At 39.2% G+C, this 16,187-nt stretch overlaps 1 protein-coding gene across 5 annotated transcripts in view; it reads right to left on the reverse strand.

Annotated features, from left to right (window-relative positions):
* Positions 1–527: 527 nt before the first annotated feature.
* SEC23IP (SEC23 interacting protein) overlaps positions 528–16,187 on the reverse strand; it is a 44,259-nt gene continuing 28,599 nt past the window's right edge. The window contains exons 14-19 of one of the 5 annotated variants that reach the window (XM_082424761.1): positions 14,031–14,186; positions 13,226–13,328; positions 11,880–12,065; positions 11,024–11,183; positions 10,074–10,175; positions 528–2,050 (exon numbers count right to left, since the gene is read on the reverse strand). In XM_082424761.1, the coding sequence (XP_082280887.1) occupies positions 10,094–10,175; positions 11,024–11,183; positions 11,880–12,065; positions 13,226–13,328; positions 14,031–14,186 (687 nt within the window). In that variant the 3' untranslated portion in view covers positions 528–2,050; positions 10,074–10,093. The other 4 variants (XM_082424760.1, XM_082424758.1, XM_082424759.1 and 1 more) reach the window with 4 other exon arrangements.

Here is a 16,187-nt window from a genome sequence, read left to right on the forward strand (position 1 = left end):
GAGGGGACGAGCTACTGGGGAAAAGGAGGTCAAGCTTTACTCAGCGGCTATACTCTCATCTAGTTTATATACTGAAATGTGAAAAGGGTTCAGCTACTTTTTAAACGTTTGCAAACCACTGACCTGAATGGCCATTCTAAGGTCTATAAGTATTTAATTCTATTTCTGATTTTTAAAATTGTTTTATTCAACAAATATTTGGAAAGTGCCTTACTTTGTGACAAGTCTGTGGTAGGCATGGTGGTTACAACAGTGAACAGTATGCTAATAAATACAGACTCTGCCCTCAGACCTATTACTGTTTTGGCTTTGGTTTTGTTTTTTTTAAGAAATTGAAGAGTGATATAAACTCTGTCCACAGCAGAGCTACCCTATAAAATTCTATTTTATATTTTCCCAGGTGTTAAAATCACAAGGTTCCTAAAACTGAGCTGGTACACATTTCTACTATGGACACTGGTTCAAGTGTTTCTTCCCCTCTGCCCAATATTCAGAAGATACAGGCTGAATAATACAGACAAAACCAGTTGTAAGTTGAAAAATCAAACTGGATTTTATTAAAATATACATAAATAACCCTTATTTTTCTTTATTTCATCAGTTTGGGGAAGTTAAGAGGAAATTAAGTGAGAGGTAATAGCACTGGTGTAGAGAAATGAAGGCCAAAAGGGAGTCAGTGAAACTGTATTCCAGCCCAGATCTGCCACCCAGCAGCCTGAGAAAGGCATTTAGTGTTGTGTCCTCGGCTGCATAATGAGGTGGTTGGAATATATGCTGTCTGGGGTCACCTGCAGCTCAAAAACTCTACTGTCCTAATTCTGTCCTAATTATTAGGAGCAAATGCTATAGTTATGTATTAACTACAGAGCAGGTGTTCACAATGAAAAGTAAATGACCGCTGAACTCATAGGAATACTTTTAAGGAAGACAAGAAGAATACAGACATTTTCTGCTTTAAAAAAATGCATTGATGTTACTGTTTTATTCACACTAACTAGAATATATACACAAAAAATGTGTATCATATGTGGCTTTCAAAAAATTCTATGTTCCATGAGAACTATGTAAACAGTGTAAAATGTTCCTACTGCATAACAAAAGAAAATCAGCATTCCCACGTAGTATTAGGAAAATATTTAGATAATTTGAAGTTACAGTAAAACAAAGTAAAATATCACAGAACAGTCTTTTCATGAAATAGAGTTATAGTCTAAAAGCCAATACAGTTCATACTTTCAAATACTTTGGTAGAAGTGAAATTAATACAAAGCAAAAAAACCAAAATCCAAAAAAATTCTACTGTGGTTCTCATACTGATTGGAACTTTAGCAGTGAGGCAACTGCACAGCTACCTTAGATGACAAAATGGAAAAACTTCTCGTTTGCTCCCCACTGCTGGTGGCAGTGATGCTGGGAGAGCACTTCACAAGACTTCTGTGAAGTGTGGAGCATCTCACTTCCTTCCACAGCTCTGCTCTCAGCAACAGCCTGGAAGGCTTCTTAAAGACCGCAGTTCAGCTTGGAATAGAAGTGATCTTGGTTACTTCCGCTAACAGATACAAATGACCCCGCATTAAAGCAGCTCAGAACTATAATTCACATTTAGAGTAGAAGATAAATTTTTAAAAAACTATATTATTATAGTTTCTCAAGAAGTCCATAGACCATACTACATTAATAAAAAAAAAAAGCAAGTTGAATAGCCCACTGACAATAGTTTTTTAAGAAACAGAAACAACCGTCTGCATGCTACAAATATTTCTTCATTGATATCACATGTTACTTTGACAACTGTACAACTAAACTGATCTGAGGAGTTTTTAACTGCATCATTTTAATAATTTCTTTTTCTCATCTATACAGTCCAAATGTGGTACTGATTTATTTCATTGTCTTTTTGTTCTGTACGTTTTCTTTTAAATGAAGCCCTACATCTGAGAATTACAGCAGAGTAACTGTCGGTGAATCACATTTCTGTCATCCATCACAGGAGCAGACTGGGGATGTCCTCTGAGGATTTTCTCAGCAATGTAATTTATACTGCAACTTTCTGTAAAGACAAGAATGTCTTTAAAAGAAGAAAAAGAATCCTCAGTCAGCTTTACAAACTTATAGTAATAACAAAATAACGCACTGTCGTTCCTTTCTGAAGTAAAAGAACAAACACACTGTCAAGTGCCAAACAAACACTGCAAACTGCCTCTGAAGAACAGCCTGTGAGCACAAGTCCTCAGACAGGCCTTCTGGAGGGATGAAAGGGCATCAGGGAGTGTCTGGTGAGATAAACTAGCTGATAACCTTCATAACAAAATGAGTATAGAAAATAAAAGACAAAATATAAAGTGAATTATCTGTTGCGTTAATCTGAGGCTTTTTAAAGAACAATCCTAAAAAGGGTTAAAGGGCAGAAAAAAATTATTCAGCAAAATTGTCTATGCTTGGGCTTCCCTGGTGGCGCAGTGGTTGAGAATCTGCCTGCCAATGCAGGGGACACGGGTTCAAGCCCTGGTCTGGGAGGATCCCACATGCCGCGGAGCAACTAGGCCCGTGAGCCACAAATGCTGAGCCTGCGCGTCTGGAGCCTGTGCTCCGCAACAAGAAAGGCCGCGACAGTGAGAGGCCCGCGCACCGCGATGAAGAGTGGCCCCCACTTGCCGCAACCAGAGAAAGCCCTCGCACAGAAACGAAGACCCAACACAGCCATAAATAAATAAATAAATAAATAAATAAATAAACAAACAAACAAATAAATAAAAATTTTAAAAAAAGTCTATGCTTGAATGAACCAAGTATAGAAGGATTGTTAATATTTTAAATTAATTATTTTATAGTACCAGCGTAACATTGGGAACTAACTACTTGCCTAAATTTTACAACCACGTATACGAAGTAAAACAATTACAGTGAACAAATCATGTGTGAAATGAAAGGTTCTTAATTTTTCATATCAGATGTATCACAATCCCAGGACTACTATTGTTTGGGCTTTGTTTTGCTTTGTTTTGTGCAGAGAGAATGTCAGGGGAACTTAAATCATTTCAAAATTCATTTGGAATAATAGCCAAGAACATAGTATACCAAGAACTTGCACTGCCAGATATTAAAAACTTTCACTGATTCTAAGACAGCATCAATTGTAAGATGCAATATTGTTTTATGTACCATGCAAAGAAAAGATGTCCAGGGTATGGAATCTAAAAGGAGACAGAGACCCTCGCAAAAAGTGGGGATACCAAATGGCAACAGCCTCAATGAGGGGTAAAAAAAAAAAATAGTAACAACGCTTCCTCCAGAAGAGAAGACAAAGAAGCCTGCGTACCACTTCCCTGACAACAGGAAGAGGGGGAAATAATTCCTTGATATTTGCACTGGTACCTCCACCCCAACCTGCCTACAAATTTTGTGCTCTGAGTTCACACTACCAGCAAAGGCCAAGAAAATCTCAAGCAGAGAAATTAGCTTCAACAGACTCAGACTGGTAGTGCCCCCAAGTGACTAGCAGAAGAAAACTCAAACCCTCTCAGGGAGAACTCAACTTCATTAAGGCAACGCTGATTTTTAAGATGCATTCCATACTTAAAGATGCTAAAATGTGGAAAATACATAATATGAAATCAGATAAATCAGTTATTTATCTGGTAGGCAGATAAATAACTCAACAGAAGAGATGTCAGAAAGCCAAGAAAACAAATATTGGGCATAGGATAAAAAAATGTCAAACAATAGCACATGATAAAAACATAAAGCCAACGACAAAAGGGTACACTGTTCAATATATGGCACAGGCAAAAAAAATTAACTATTTAAGAAAAAAGTTAAATCCCTCTCTATACCATATCCTTCTAACCTATAAAGTTAGATGAAAAAACAAAACCATATAAGAACTAAAAGAGAATAAATATAATTATCTAAGTAATAATTAATCGTAAAAGACTGGCCTACATATTTTTAAACATGCTCCCCACCCCACCCCTCAAGAATCCAAAGCATAAAAATAAAAGGCAAATGTCAAACTGGAAAAAAAATTTGCAATGACCAAAGGTCAATACTCTTAACTGTCATAATTATAAATCAACCAGAAACAGAAATACCCCACCCCACACCACCAGAAAAATGCACAAAGGTCAAAAACTGGCAACTGGGACTTCCCTGGTGGCGCAGTGGTTAAGAATCCGCCTGCCAATGCAGGAGACACAGGTTCGAGCCCTGGTCCGGGAAGATCCCACATGCCGCGGAGCAACTAAGCCCGTGTGCCACAACTACTGAGCCTGTGCTCTGGAGCCCGCGAGCCACAACTACTGAGCCTGTACGCCACAACTACTGAAGCCCACGTGCCTAGAGCCCATGCTCCGCAACAAGAGAAGCCACCGCAATGAGAAGCCCGCGCACCGCAATGAAGAGTCGCCCCCGCTCACCGCAACTAGAGAAAGCCCCCGTGCAGCAACAAAGACCCAACGCAGCCAAAAATAAATATAAAATAATAAATAAATTTAAAAAAACAAAACAAAAAAAAACTGGCAACTGACTAAAGAAGAAATGGCCAATTAAATACATTAAACATGCTCAATTTCACTAGTAATAGAAATGCAAAATAAAACAATGATATAATTTCTAGCTATCAAATTAGCAAAACTTTAAAAAAAAAACAGTAATACCCAGTGTGGGCAAAAGGGTGCAGCACTTATATGGATGGCACATATATGGATGGCCGCTATGAAACTTCAGCAACCTTCCTGAAATGCAACTTTACAACAAATACAGATCAAAAGCCTTTTTAAAATGTTGACTATCCTTAGATCTAACAATGCTACGTCTAGGAATTTATATCAAGCAAACAGTCAGAGATGTGCAGAAAGTATGTATAACTACATGTCAGAATTATTTATAACAGTGAAAAGTTGGAAAATCACCTAAATGTACAGCAGTGGTAGATAAATTAAGGATTTTAATAAATAGAACTATAAAATGAAATATAATGCAACTATTAAATATCCATGTATCTCTGAAGCACTGTTCATACTAGTAAAAGATTAGATAACCTATATGCCCATCAGTAAGGGATGGTTAAACAAATTACGGTGTAACAGTCAATGGAATACTACACAATTACTGAAAAGAATAAGGCGGCTCTTTTGTTCTGATATATATTCTTTCTGCCTGAGATGATCTTCCTCTCCCAGATATCCACCTAGCTCACTTGCTCAAATGACATTCTATCAGTGAGGATGTCCCTTGCCATTTTATATACAACAGCAACTTGTTCCCAGCCCAAATGCACTCCCTCTCGCCCTTTTCCTGCTGCTCTATTTTTAACCATCCGGCACACTTCCATTGTTTATTTACGGTCTGTCCTCCCCCAGAGGAAAGAAGATCCTTGAGGGCGAAGACTGTTTGGTCCACTGCTGTGAACCCCGGGGCCTAGACACTAGTACCTGGCACTTAGTAAGTAAGGTGCTCAGCAAATGATGCATGGATGATGGCTGGATGGATGGATGGGTGGATGGATATGGGAAAATCTCAAAGATACAAACATAAGAAGCGTGTCTTATTTTGCTAGTATTTGTCTTTTAAAAAGGAAAAAAATCATGTATGTGTTAGCAGATGTCTGGAAGGATACACAAAACTTGGAACGCTGGTTGCCTCTGGGCAGGGACACTGGGGAAGAAGTGTAAGAGCGAGAGCCCTCTCTTCTGTCACTTCTAAAAGGTGAACCAGGGACTTCCCTGGTGGTCCAGTGGGTAAGACTCCACGCTCCCAATGCAGGGGGCACGGGTTCGATCCCTGATGGGGAAACTAGATCCCGCCTGCATGCCGCAACTAAGAGTCCGCATGCTGCAACTAAGACTCAGCGCAGCCTAAATAAATAAATAAATATATACACACATATATATATATATATATATATATATATATATATATATATATATATACACATATATATATATTTTTTTTTTTTTAAAAAAAGGAAAAGTCTCTTCCTAAAAAATAAATAAATAAAAGCTGAACCAACTGTATGTATAACCCACTCAGAAAAACAAATAAAAATGGTAAATACACACACCCATGTTGTAGGCTGAGGTGGAAAAACTATACAATATACTCGCAAGTGAAAAAAAACAGGCTACAAAATAGCAAATAATATGAAATACACCGATGAGCTGGATGGACCTAGAGACTGTCCTACAGAGTGAAGTAAGTCAGAAAGAGAAAAATAAATACCATATACTAACACATATATATGGAATCTAAAAAAAGAAAAATGGTTCTGAAGAACCTAGGGGCAGGACAGGAATAGAGAATGGACTTGAAGACACGGGGAGGGGGAAGGGTAAGCTGGGACGAAGTGAGAGAGTGGCATGGACATATATACGCTACCAAATGTAACACAGATAGCTAGTAGGAAGCAGCCGCATAGCACAGGGAGATCAGCTCCGTGCTTTGTGACCACCTAGAGGGGTGGGATAGGGAGGGTGGGAGGGAGACGCAAGAGGGAGGAGATATGGGGATATATGTATATGTATAGCTGATTCACTTTGTTATAAAGCAGAAACTAACACACCATTGTAAAGCAATTATACTCCAATAAAGATGTTAAAAAATATATATATATGAAATACACCGAGACTTAGAAAAAGCTTAGAAGGATTAACTTCTAACACTTTCAGTTAGCGAGATTATAGGTGATTTCTGCTGCTGCTTTTCTACATTTTTCTAAAGTTTCTGTATGAGGCACTATCGTTTTATAATTTTTTAATGGTTTCTGAAGCACACAGAGCACTTGTTTAGCAGAGGGTCGCAGCGCCCAGATCCCAGGGCACAGTGACTCCCTCCCAGCGCTGCGTCAGTGATCCTCACTTTGCGTCTCCCATCCCAACCTCTGGGTCACCCACTGGGAAACTCCTCACTCCTGTGATTCTCCGACCTCATCCTGCACTGACCTCTCGCTTTTTTCGGTCTCTATCACCTCCCTTAGCTCCCTTGTCTTTCTCCTCCTGTCTTAGTCACCTGGCAAAACCCTAATCTAGTAAACCCAGTTATCTCTTACTGTGCACCTCAACCAAGTAGCAGCACATGGCCAGAGAAAAGTCATGCGATCGTGCTAACTGTACTCACTTCAAATTTATGACCAAAATATCGAATGGGCACTCAAGCCTGCAATGCAATCGCACCACACTCTGCTGGTAAACTCCCTTTCCCCACACTCTGAGGTGAGTGTTCTTCTGCTCCCCTCTCTCCTCCCGTCTCCCACAGCCCTTGACCGTGACCTTACTCTCACACACTTAGGACAGGAGGCCAGAGAACGCCGGGCTACCCACCACCACCATTACCCACTACCCATACTGTGCCCTCACTCTCAGCCTTCCTCCGGTCCCATGGAAGAGGCAGCTCTGCTCTTTTTCTAAGACAAAACGCTTCGATTTGCCCCGGCCCTATCCCCCATTGACTTTTCAAGTATTTCCTCCAATAATATCCCCTTTAGCTCTTGCATTATCAACTTCTCCCTCAATACTGGATCACTGTCGTTAGCAAACAAATGCACCTGAATATCATAAACTGTCCCTGTCTTATTTCTGTTAACCTTCACAGCAAAACTCGTTCCTCTGATTCCTTACCTCTCCTCAGCCCACTGAACCTCTGCCATGATCTTAAAACAGCTTTGCTCAAGGTCACCAATGACGTCCTATGTCCTCTGCAAGCCAGTGGCCAATTCTTGGTCCTCCTCTTACTTGACCCCTCAGTGGCATTTCACATGGCTGACTGCCCTCTCCTTGAAACAATCGTCTCTCAGCTTCCCTGAGACCACAAGCCCCTGGATTTTCTTTCACTTCACAGACTTCTCTCTTCTCCACTGACACACTCCTAGGTGACCTCATCCAGTTTCTGGTTTCAGATGGCCAAGTATGTGCTGATGATTCTAAGGTTATTATTATCTTCAGACTAACATCATCAACTACCAACTCTCCATCCCCACAACCCCCCAAACCCTGCTCCCCCCACAAGCCTTCCCAGGAAAAGGTACCAGCAACCACTCAGTTGCTCACATCAAAATCCTAAAGGCCATCCTTAACTCTTCTTTCCCGCACTCCCCAGAGTGAACTCATCTGTAAGTCCTGGACATCGCTACCCCCACACTAGGCCTGAGTTCAATCACCTTTCGCCATCCCTATCACTACAACCCTAGTCAGAGTCACCACCAGCCTCTTCACTGTTGTCCCTCCATCCCTGCCCAACAGTCCACCCTCCACCCAGCACCAAAAGCAATCTTTCTAAAGTATAAACCAAATTATGTCACTCCTCTTCTTAAAAACGCCCAATGTTTCCATTACGCTTAGAATAAAACGTAAACATCCTACCAGATCCCTCGTAGTCAGGCCCACCTACCTCTCTCCTCTTCTCCCCTCTAGCTACACGGGTCTGCTCTCTGTCCCTCAAACACAACACATCGGCTCCCATCTCATGGCCCTGGCAACTGCTCTTCTTTCTGCCTGGACTGTTCTCCCCGTATCTCCAGGTGTCCACCTCCTTCTCATCATTCAAATTTCAACTCACATATCATCAGCTTGGCAAGGCCTTCCCTGGAAGCACCCCCAGTCACTCTCAACCTCTTCCTATTTTGTCTTTTCCACAGAACCTATCAATAGCTGACATTTACTTGTGAATTAAGAGTACAGGCTTACTGTAATCTCCTCCCCACAGAAGGCAATTTCCTTAAAGGTGAGAATGCAACCTCATTTAGCACTTATCCCCAGGATGAAAACTGGCGTCTGGAACATAGTCAGTGCTGAATAAATATCTGTCAACCAACTGAATGACTATTTCATAATTGAAAATCTGGACTGAGGTAACTCTTGACATTACATTTAGTTTATTTTAATATTATAATATCAGAAATGCTAAGAACTGATAAAACTGTATCAAAAGTCTGATTACAAAATGGCCTTTTATACCTCTTACCTACTCTGTTAAGGTTTTCTAATACACATTAGGAAATGACCTAAATGTCCATGAACAGGAAGCTGGCTAAATATGATGGGGCATAGCCATACAATGGATTCCTATGTAGCCATTAAAGAGAACGAAAAAGATCTACACAAGTTACTATGCGAGCTGTATGGCTGATCGACAACATCAAGTTGCAGAACAATATAGTCAATGAGATCCCTTTGTTTTGACATGAACACATATTTGATTGGACATGCACAGGAAAATTTCTCTAAGAAAATCCTACTAAAAGTGGTTACCTCTCCAAAATAAGAAGGTGAAAACTGAACTTATCATTTATGATTAAAAAACCAAAAAGTGCCAGGAACTACTTTTGATTTCAGCAATCGAGAGCTCACCACTTTGCATTTCACCCTTTCAAAGGCTATAAAAGTTCTAACTTTTTAAAAAACACATTACCTATTTTTTAAAGTGATGTATAATCTAGTGAGGAAAAACTGGCATCACGTGTCTCAGGAGAACAGTCAGGTTACAGAGTGTGGCCAACTTGCAGGTTGGTTTATGCATTATAGGTTTAACCCCCTTCTCTATTCCTTCCCTCGATAATGACTGGGAATGTTTAAAATAAAACCTTTACAACCTTTCAAGCAGTTTGGGGTTCAGCGGGGACATGGGACATGTGACACAGGCTTAGTCAACAGGCGTGAGTAAATTTTTACAGATGCTTCTGTTTTCCTAATTAAGATAGATAGGTATAACTAAAACTACCCTTTCTCACCTTCTTCATGCCCCGATCACAGAGGTGGTATCTAGAACTATGGGAGCTATCTAATAACTACAAGGCAACAAGAGCCAACAGGCAGGTGAAAAGATGCAAACGATCTAGTGACATCATTCAATAGATGAACGCTTCCTGTTATATAAGAAAAATAAACCTCTATTTTTTTAAGGTATTGTGAGTTCGGTTCCTTAATGTCTCTATTCTGAATTTGAAAAAAAGAAAGAAAGAAAGACAGAAAAACACTTAGAGGAAACAGAAAAAAGAAAAATTTATAGTCAACATCAACTCCATAAAAGAGGCTTCAGAATGAAACATTCAGAATTTATACACACAATAAAGATAAACTCACACAGTGAAGCTGAAGTCCAATCAATGCTGGGGCTGTTCTGGACTAATGCTCATTGTTCGATAAATTTCTTTAAGTAATAACAGGGCAGTATCTTCAGATTCCCTATTAAAAAGAAAAGCACATTTACTTAAGAGATAATTAGAAATTAACCTCTAGGACTTCCCTGGTGGCGCAGTGGTTAAGAATCCGCCTGCCAATTCAGGGGACACAGGTTCGAGCCCTGGTCCGGGAAGATCCCATAGGCTGTGGAGCAACTCAGCCCGTGCACCACAACTACTGAGCCTGCGCTCTAGAGCCCGCGAGCCACAACTACTGGGGCCGCGTGCCACAATTACTGAAGCCCACGTGCCTAGAGCCTGTGCTCTGCAACAAGAGAAGCCACCACAATGAGAAGCCCATGCACCCCAACGAAGAGTAGCCCCTGCTCTCCGCAGCTAGAGAAAGCCCGCACGCAGCAATGAAGATGCAGCCAAAAATAAATAAATTAATTAATTTAAAAAAAAAAAGAAATTAACCTCTATGCATAAAGGTGGAGAATGCAGCTTTGGTTCTATTCAATTCTACCTAAGAAGGGCAAATGAAAATAAAGTAGTGTAATCTCAGAGCTGTCCTTAAAAACTGGATGAATACCAATCAGCTCCAAAATAGCTGTGCTGCAGTTCTCCTTGGTGACAGAGGATACACAAAAGGATGGCTTTCAAAGTCCCTACCATTCCCATTCTGTGAAAGGCATCCCTGCAAAAACAGTGGGCAAGTACCAAAGGCCTTTGGTCAAAGGCAGATGACATGCTGCCATCTTGTGGATAACTAAACTAAAGGGGGAAAATACTGATTTTGAATATATGGGCATTCAAATTGCAAATGGTAAATCAGCAAGAACCTCACTAAAACTGCTGTATGTGCTGCAACGTAAAGGCCACATGAATGTTATCAAAGATGAAAATACTTACCAATAGCATAAATGACTCTGAAGAGCGAAAAGATATTCATTAAAACTCTCTATTGGCTTTTCTTGAAGAACATAGTCAATTCGGCGGCCTCCGTTTAACATTCCAACCTTTCCTAAGTAGTCCTCATCCTTGGAAAAATCTGGACTTTCAACAGTCTTTTCTGCTAGAATTTAAACCATTTTAATATCAAAGTCAATCACTTAATCATTATCCTTTGACTTTAGCTGACCTTCTGGGCTCAAGAGAATATTGCTTGACACACGTAGCAACCTGGGGAACTACCAGGCTCACTTCCCATTCCTCCAAAGAGCCAGGGGAAGAGGGGCTGGTTCCCCAAGAGAGAGGAGAAAGAGCCAACGAGCCGACAGAAGTTTTGAAGAAAAGGGGTGAGAGAGCGTTGTAGAAAGAAAGGAAATAGAATTAGAATCTGAAAGAATCAAAAACATCACGGCACAATGACCTGACATTACGTGTACAGTCTACAACGACACAGTACAGTCAGACACAGTACCAGGAGAACATTTCTCACAGGGGGTCATTCAGTTGCCTGAATACTAACTTAGTTCTCAACTCTGACATTCCACTCTGGCCTTATCAATCTCAACAAAATTTTAAGCCTGCAGAGTAAAAAGTTCAGCAACTATGAGCCCAAAACCTAGTAAAAAAAAAAAAAAAAAAAAAAAAAGGATGACATGCATTTTGAAGTACAGTTTATCCTAACTGATTTTCCTTTATAAGAAGAGCCTCTACATTTCAACAAAAAAGACTACAATGGAAAACCATCATCAAATAATTTATGTGTGCTATGTTCACAAATAATATTTGTACTGGAAAATGCCTCAAAAGTCAAATTTACCTTCAACTACTTGCTTTTCTTCTTCTTCTTTGATTTGATTGGCTACCTTCTCCAATTCTTCTTGCAGCTGAGTTGAAGAGGTATGAGCACGGGCAAACTCATTTAATGTCTGCCAAGCACTTTTCAGAGAGCTAATGAAACCCTGCTTCAAATCAGATCCCATACGAGAGAGACTTTCTTTCAACTCTAAAGAGATTAAGATGACATATCAAGTTATTAGTTACTGGGTTAAATTCTGCACCACAAAAATTAAAACAAAAGTTATACTATTCTCAGACAGGATAAGACCTCTTACTCTTCTCTTAAATGTCAAATATATGGAGTTTCTCAGCCAAGAACTTCCAACGTGTTAAAATGTTTTGAGGAGTCTTATTCTGTCTTTTTTTTTAACAACTAAACTTGATCCAGCCTAAACCTATACATTTCCTCTCTCCAAAAAAAAAAGGAGTTCAAATACCATAAAAATGTAATAAGCACATTTATGTGCTTTTTTTTTTTTCTACTCTAAGTTAAAATATGGGCCCACAAGATTAAAAAGATGGTTGTTTTTCTAATACATATTGGTGAAATGGTTTTGAGAATCTGAGATTCTGATATAACCACAATTTAAACTTCTAATTTAAAAATGAAGAAACTCCTGCCCCTTCACCTTTTCTGCTTTTGTCTAATAAAAAATATATGAATTCATAGTCTTAGAGTATCAAATTTCTCATCTAACTTCAAAAGAGTTAATTGTGTTTATAAAGCATGGTGCAACGTTAAAAAAAAAGAAAAATATTTTAAATAAGAGGGCATGATCACTGTTCCTTCTTTTAAACCTATGGATAAGAAGTACTATACACCATTAGTAGACATAAAAGAAACCTAAACCCTACCTGGAATTATTATCAATCCATTTTGTTTAATGAATTTTTTTAATAGGAAAAGTCTGTTTAGTTAGCAAGGAAAAAACAGCTCGCTTGACTTATCAAATTTTTATTTCTTGATGGTTTGGTCATTAGTTCAAAAGTTACTTTGCTTCCCAATTCCAAAAACTATAACCAAATTCTATCAAAATCTGTGCACCTCATCACTTTATTACCAACTTTCCCCATTCCTTATTATGTCAACAATTAGAATGTTATCAAGGAGAAATCATTAAGGAGAAGGAACTCATTCATAACTTTACAGCTCCTGCAAATAATTAGTAAACATGTTCTGAACAATGTAGGCATTTAAATAAATAAGAACTTAGTGTTAAAATTTTCATAACTCATTACAAATGACAGGAAGGACACAATTCATTACAAATGACAGATTACAAAACGACAGGAAGGAAACAAGTTTTTATAGTATTTGCTTTTTACCTAAATGAAGTCTTTTTCTGCCTTTGTGATGTGGAATGAGAACTGCTTTTAGGTCCAAATCTGGTACAATCATAGGTTCTAATCTATATGCCACTGGATCAAGCTATAAATAGAAGAATTAGAAATCTATGAAAAGCTGTTTTGAGTTATATATCTTAGTTGAGTGAGAAAACAGGTATCTGGCAAACCAGAGATTTTGATTTTCTTTTCACACCTTATTCAAATACTGGTAATTATAAGAAGACTTTCAAGTTTGTGGGTAAAATTACTTGGCAAGCAAAGCAAGAAAACTATTTCCTTGAACAAAGGCTTTTTGGTAGAAAAGTTTAACGGAAAGTATCAGACTATATTTTTTAGGTCAGAGAGCTGAGTTGTACAAAATCAAAATCAGTATAATTCCTAAGAAATAAGAATCTGAGAATCTATTAGGATAAAGAGGACTGGTGCTTCGTCTTCTTCAAAATAGAAGTAAATGGGGCTTCCCTGGTGGCGCAGTGGTTGAGAATCTGCCTGCCAATGCAGGGGACACGGGTTCAAGCCCTGGTCTGGGAAAATCCCACATGCCGCAGAGCAACTGGGCCCGTGAGCCACAACTACTGAGCCTGCGCGTCTGGAGCCTGTGCTCCGCAACAAGAGAGGCCGCGACAGTGAGAGGCCCGCGCACCGCGATGAAGAGTGCCCCCCGCTTGCCACAACTAGAGAAAGCCCTCGCACAGAAACGAAGACACAACACACCCAAAAAATAAATAAATAAAGTTACATCTGTTTTAAAAAAAAAAAAAAGAAGTAAATGCAGTTCACTCACTGGATGATAAATATTGAAGAACCCTTTGCAGGTAGGAAGCCTGTAGTTCTCATCTATCCTATCCACTCCTCGAATAGTGAGAAACATACCAATTGGAGATCCCAAGGCAAAGAAAATCTCTGGTTCAAAGTCTAAGGAGTTGTAAACAACAGAAACCTAGAAAGGATCAGAAAACAATGAAAGATGGTCATTCCAATATCATGTAATGCAGAATTCAAAAGTTCAAACTGGAAGTGCACTTAATTAAAAGCATCCCAATACAGATGACGTCCCTCCAGGTGTGGCTTACAGTGCTGACAACCACTGCCACGGACGCTGCTGCTAGCTGAAAGGGACCAAAACATGTCCTTTTGAAATCTTTACATACTAATACATTCTCTGACTATACTTTTACTTACTGTATACAGAAGTAAGTAAAAAGTAAGTAAAAAGCATAAAATATATAGTGTACGGAAGTATTAGATTTATTTTAGTTATAAATGTGGTCAAAACTACAGACTCTAGAATCAAACTGCCTGGGTTTGAATCCTGACTCCACTCCTCACTGTGTGACTGACCTTGGGCAAGTTTCTTAACCTCTCTTGCCTCCACCTCAGTTTCCTCATCTATAAAATGGGCATCATAACAATGCCAAACTCATAATGTGGTTGAAAAATAACCTAATCCACATAAAGTGCTTAGCATATTTTAAGCATCCAATGACTGTTACTTCTATTGTAACTACCATCCTCATTCATTAGGCATGTTTCTTTCCATCAGAAATGTAATTTATCCCAAAAGAGCTCTTGTTTGGGGGCAACCTCTCAGTTCACTGGGAACTGCCTAGGGTGAGAGAAAGCACCCACGTTCGGACAGCACTCTGTAATTTACAAAGCTCTTTTGTTTGTTGCTCAGTGACAGAATATGAGTCTTCATCATGTTATACCCTGAGAATGAAGAACAATGAATGGCATAATCCAAGTGCGTGACAGAGGTCCACCGAGAGCGAAGGGCGTGGCAGGAACCCTCGTGCCTGCTTACCAGACGAAGACAGTGAAGCCCAAGTAGGTGATGTCACCTACCTAGGAGCACACAGTGAGTGGCACAATGAGGATTTCTAACTCCAAAACCAATGCTCTTTCTACTAACTAGGCTGCCCTTCTAACAAAGTATAGACTTCACATCCCTTTGTTTGCCCTTATATTTGCAAATTCAATAGTTTCTGCTACTGAAGAGGGCCACAAAATACTCTCAAGATTATGTATCTTTCCCCAGTTCCAGAAAAAAAAAAAGAGAAGAAGAAAAAACAAAGTTAAAAAAAATTATAAACTGGAAAAAATATTTACATCAAGGGGCCAATATCCTTAATATATAAATTCTTAACTATCAGTAAGCGAAAAGCAACCCAATAGAAAAACAGGTAAACCAGCACTTCACACACACACACAAAAGCCTAAAAAATAGGTGATAAAACATCTAACCTCTCTAGTGCTCAAAGAAATACAGTGAGATACAGTTATCAAAGATACAAATGAAATACTAAAAAAAAAATTAAAATCTATTTTCATGTAAAAAATTATTTCTTTAGAAGAAGTTACACAAGTAAGAATACTACATATTTTTAAAGGAGAATGATAATATCAGTACTAGTGAGGGAGAGGAGAAAGAGGCAGTCTTATAAACTGCCAGTCGGAGTACAAACTGGCACAACCTTTCCAGGGGCAAGTAGCAATAAATATTAACATTCTCATGTGCACGTCCTTTGGCCCAGCTATAAATACTTCCAGTTATTTAACTGAAAGAAAGAATAAAAAATGTACACAGAAAATTGGTTTAAAACTGTTTATCACTGGATTGCTTAAAAGAATGAAAAACTGCCTACATGTCCAACATTATGGGTTGAATGTGTTCCCTCCAAAAGAGAAATGTACCAGTACCTCAGACCTTACTTGGAAATAGGGTCTTTACAGCATTACAGTGGGCCCTAAATCCAATATGACTGGTGTTATTATAAAAAGGAGAAATTTGGACACAGAGACAGGCATGCACAGGAAGGATGATGTGAAGGCAAAGGGAGTCTGCCATGTGAAGACGGAGGATTGGAGTGACGCACACAGAAGCCAAAGGACGCTAACAACTGCCGGCAAACCAACAGAAGCTAGAAAGAGGCAAGGAAGG

The sequence above is a fragment of the Balaenoptera physalus genome (genome assembly GCF_965194825.1).
Source record: "Balaenoptera physalus genome assembly, chromosome: 14".
Taxonomy (NCBI): domain Eukaryota; kingdom Metazoa; phylum Chordata; class Mammalia; order Artiodactyla; family Balaenopteridae; genus Balaenoptera; species Balaenoptera physalus.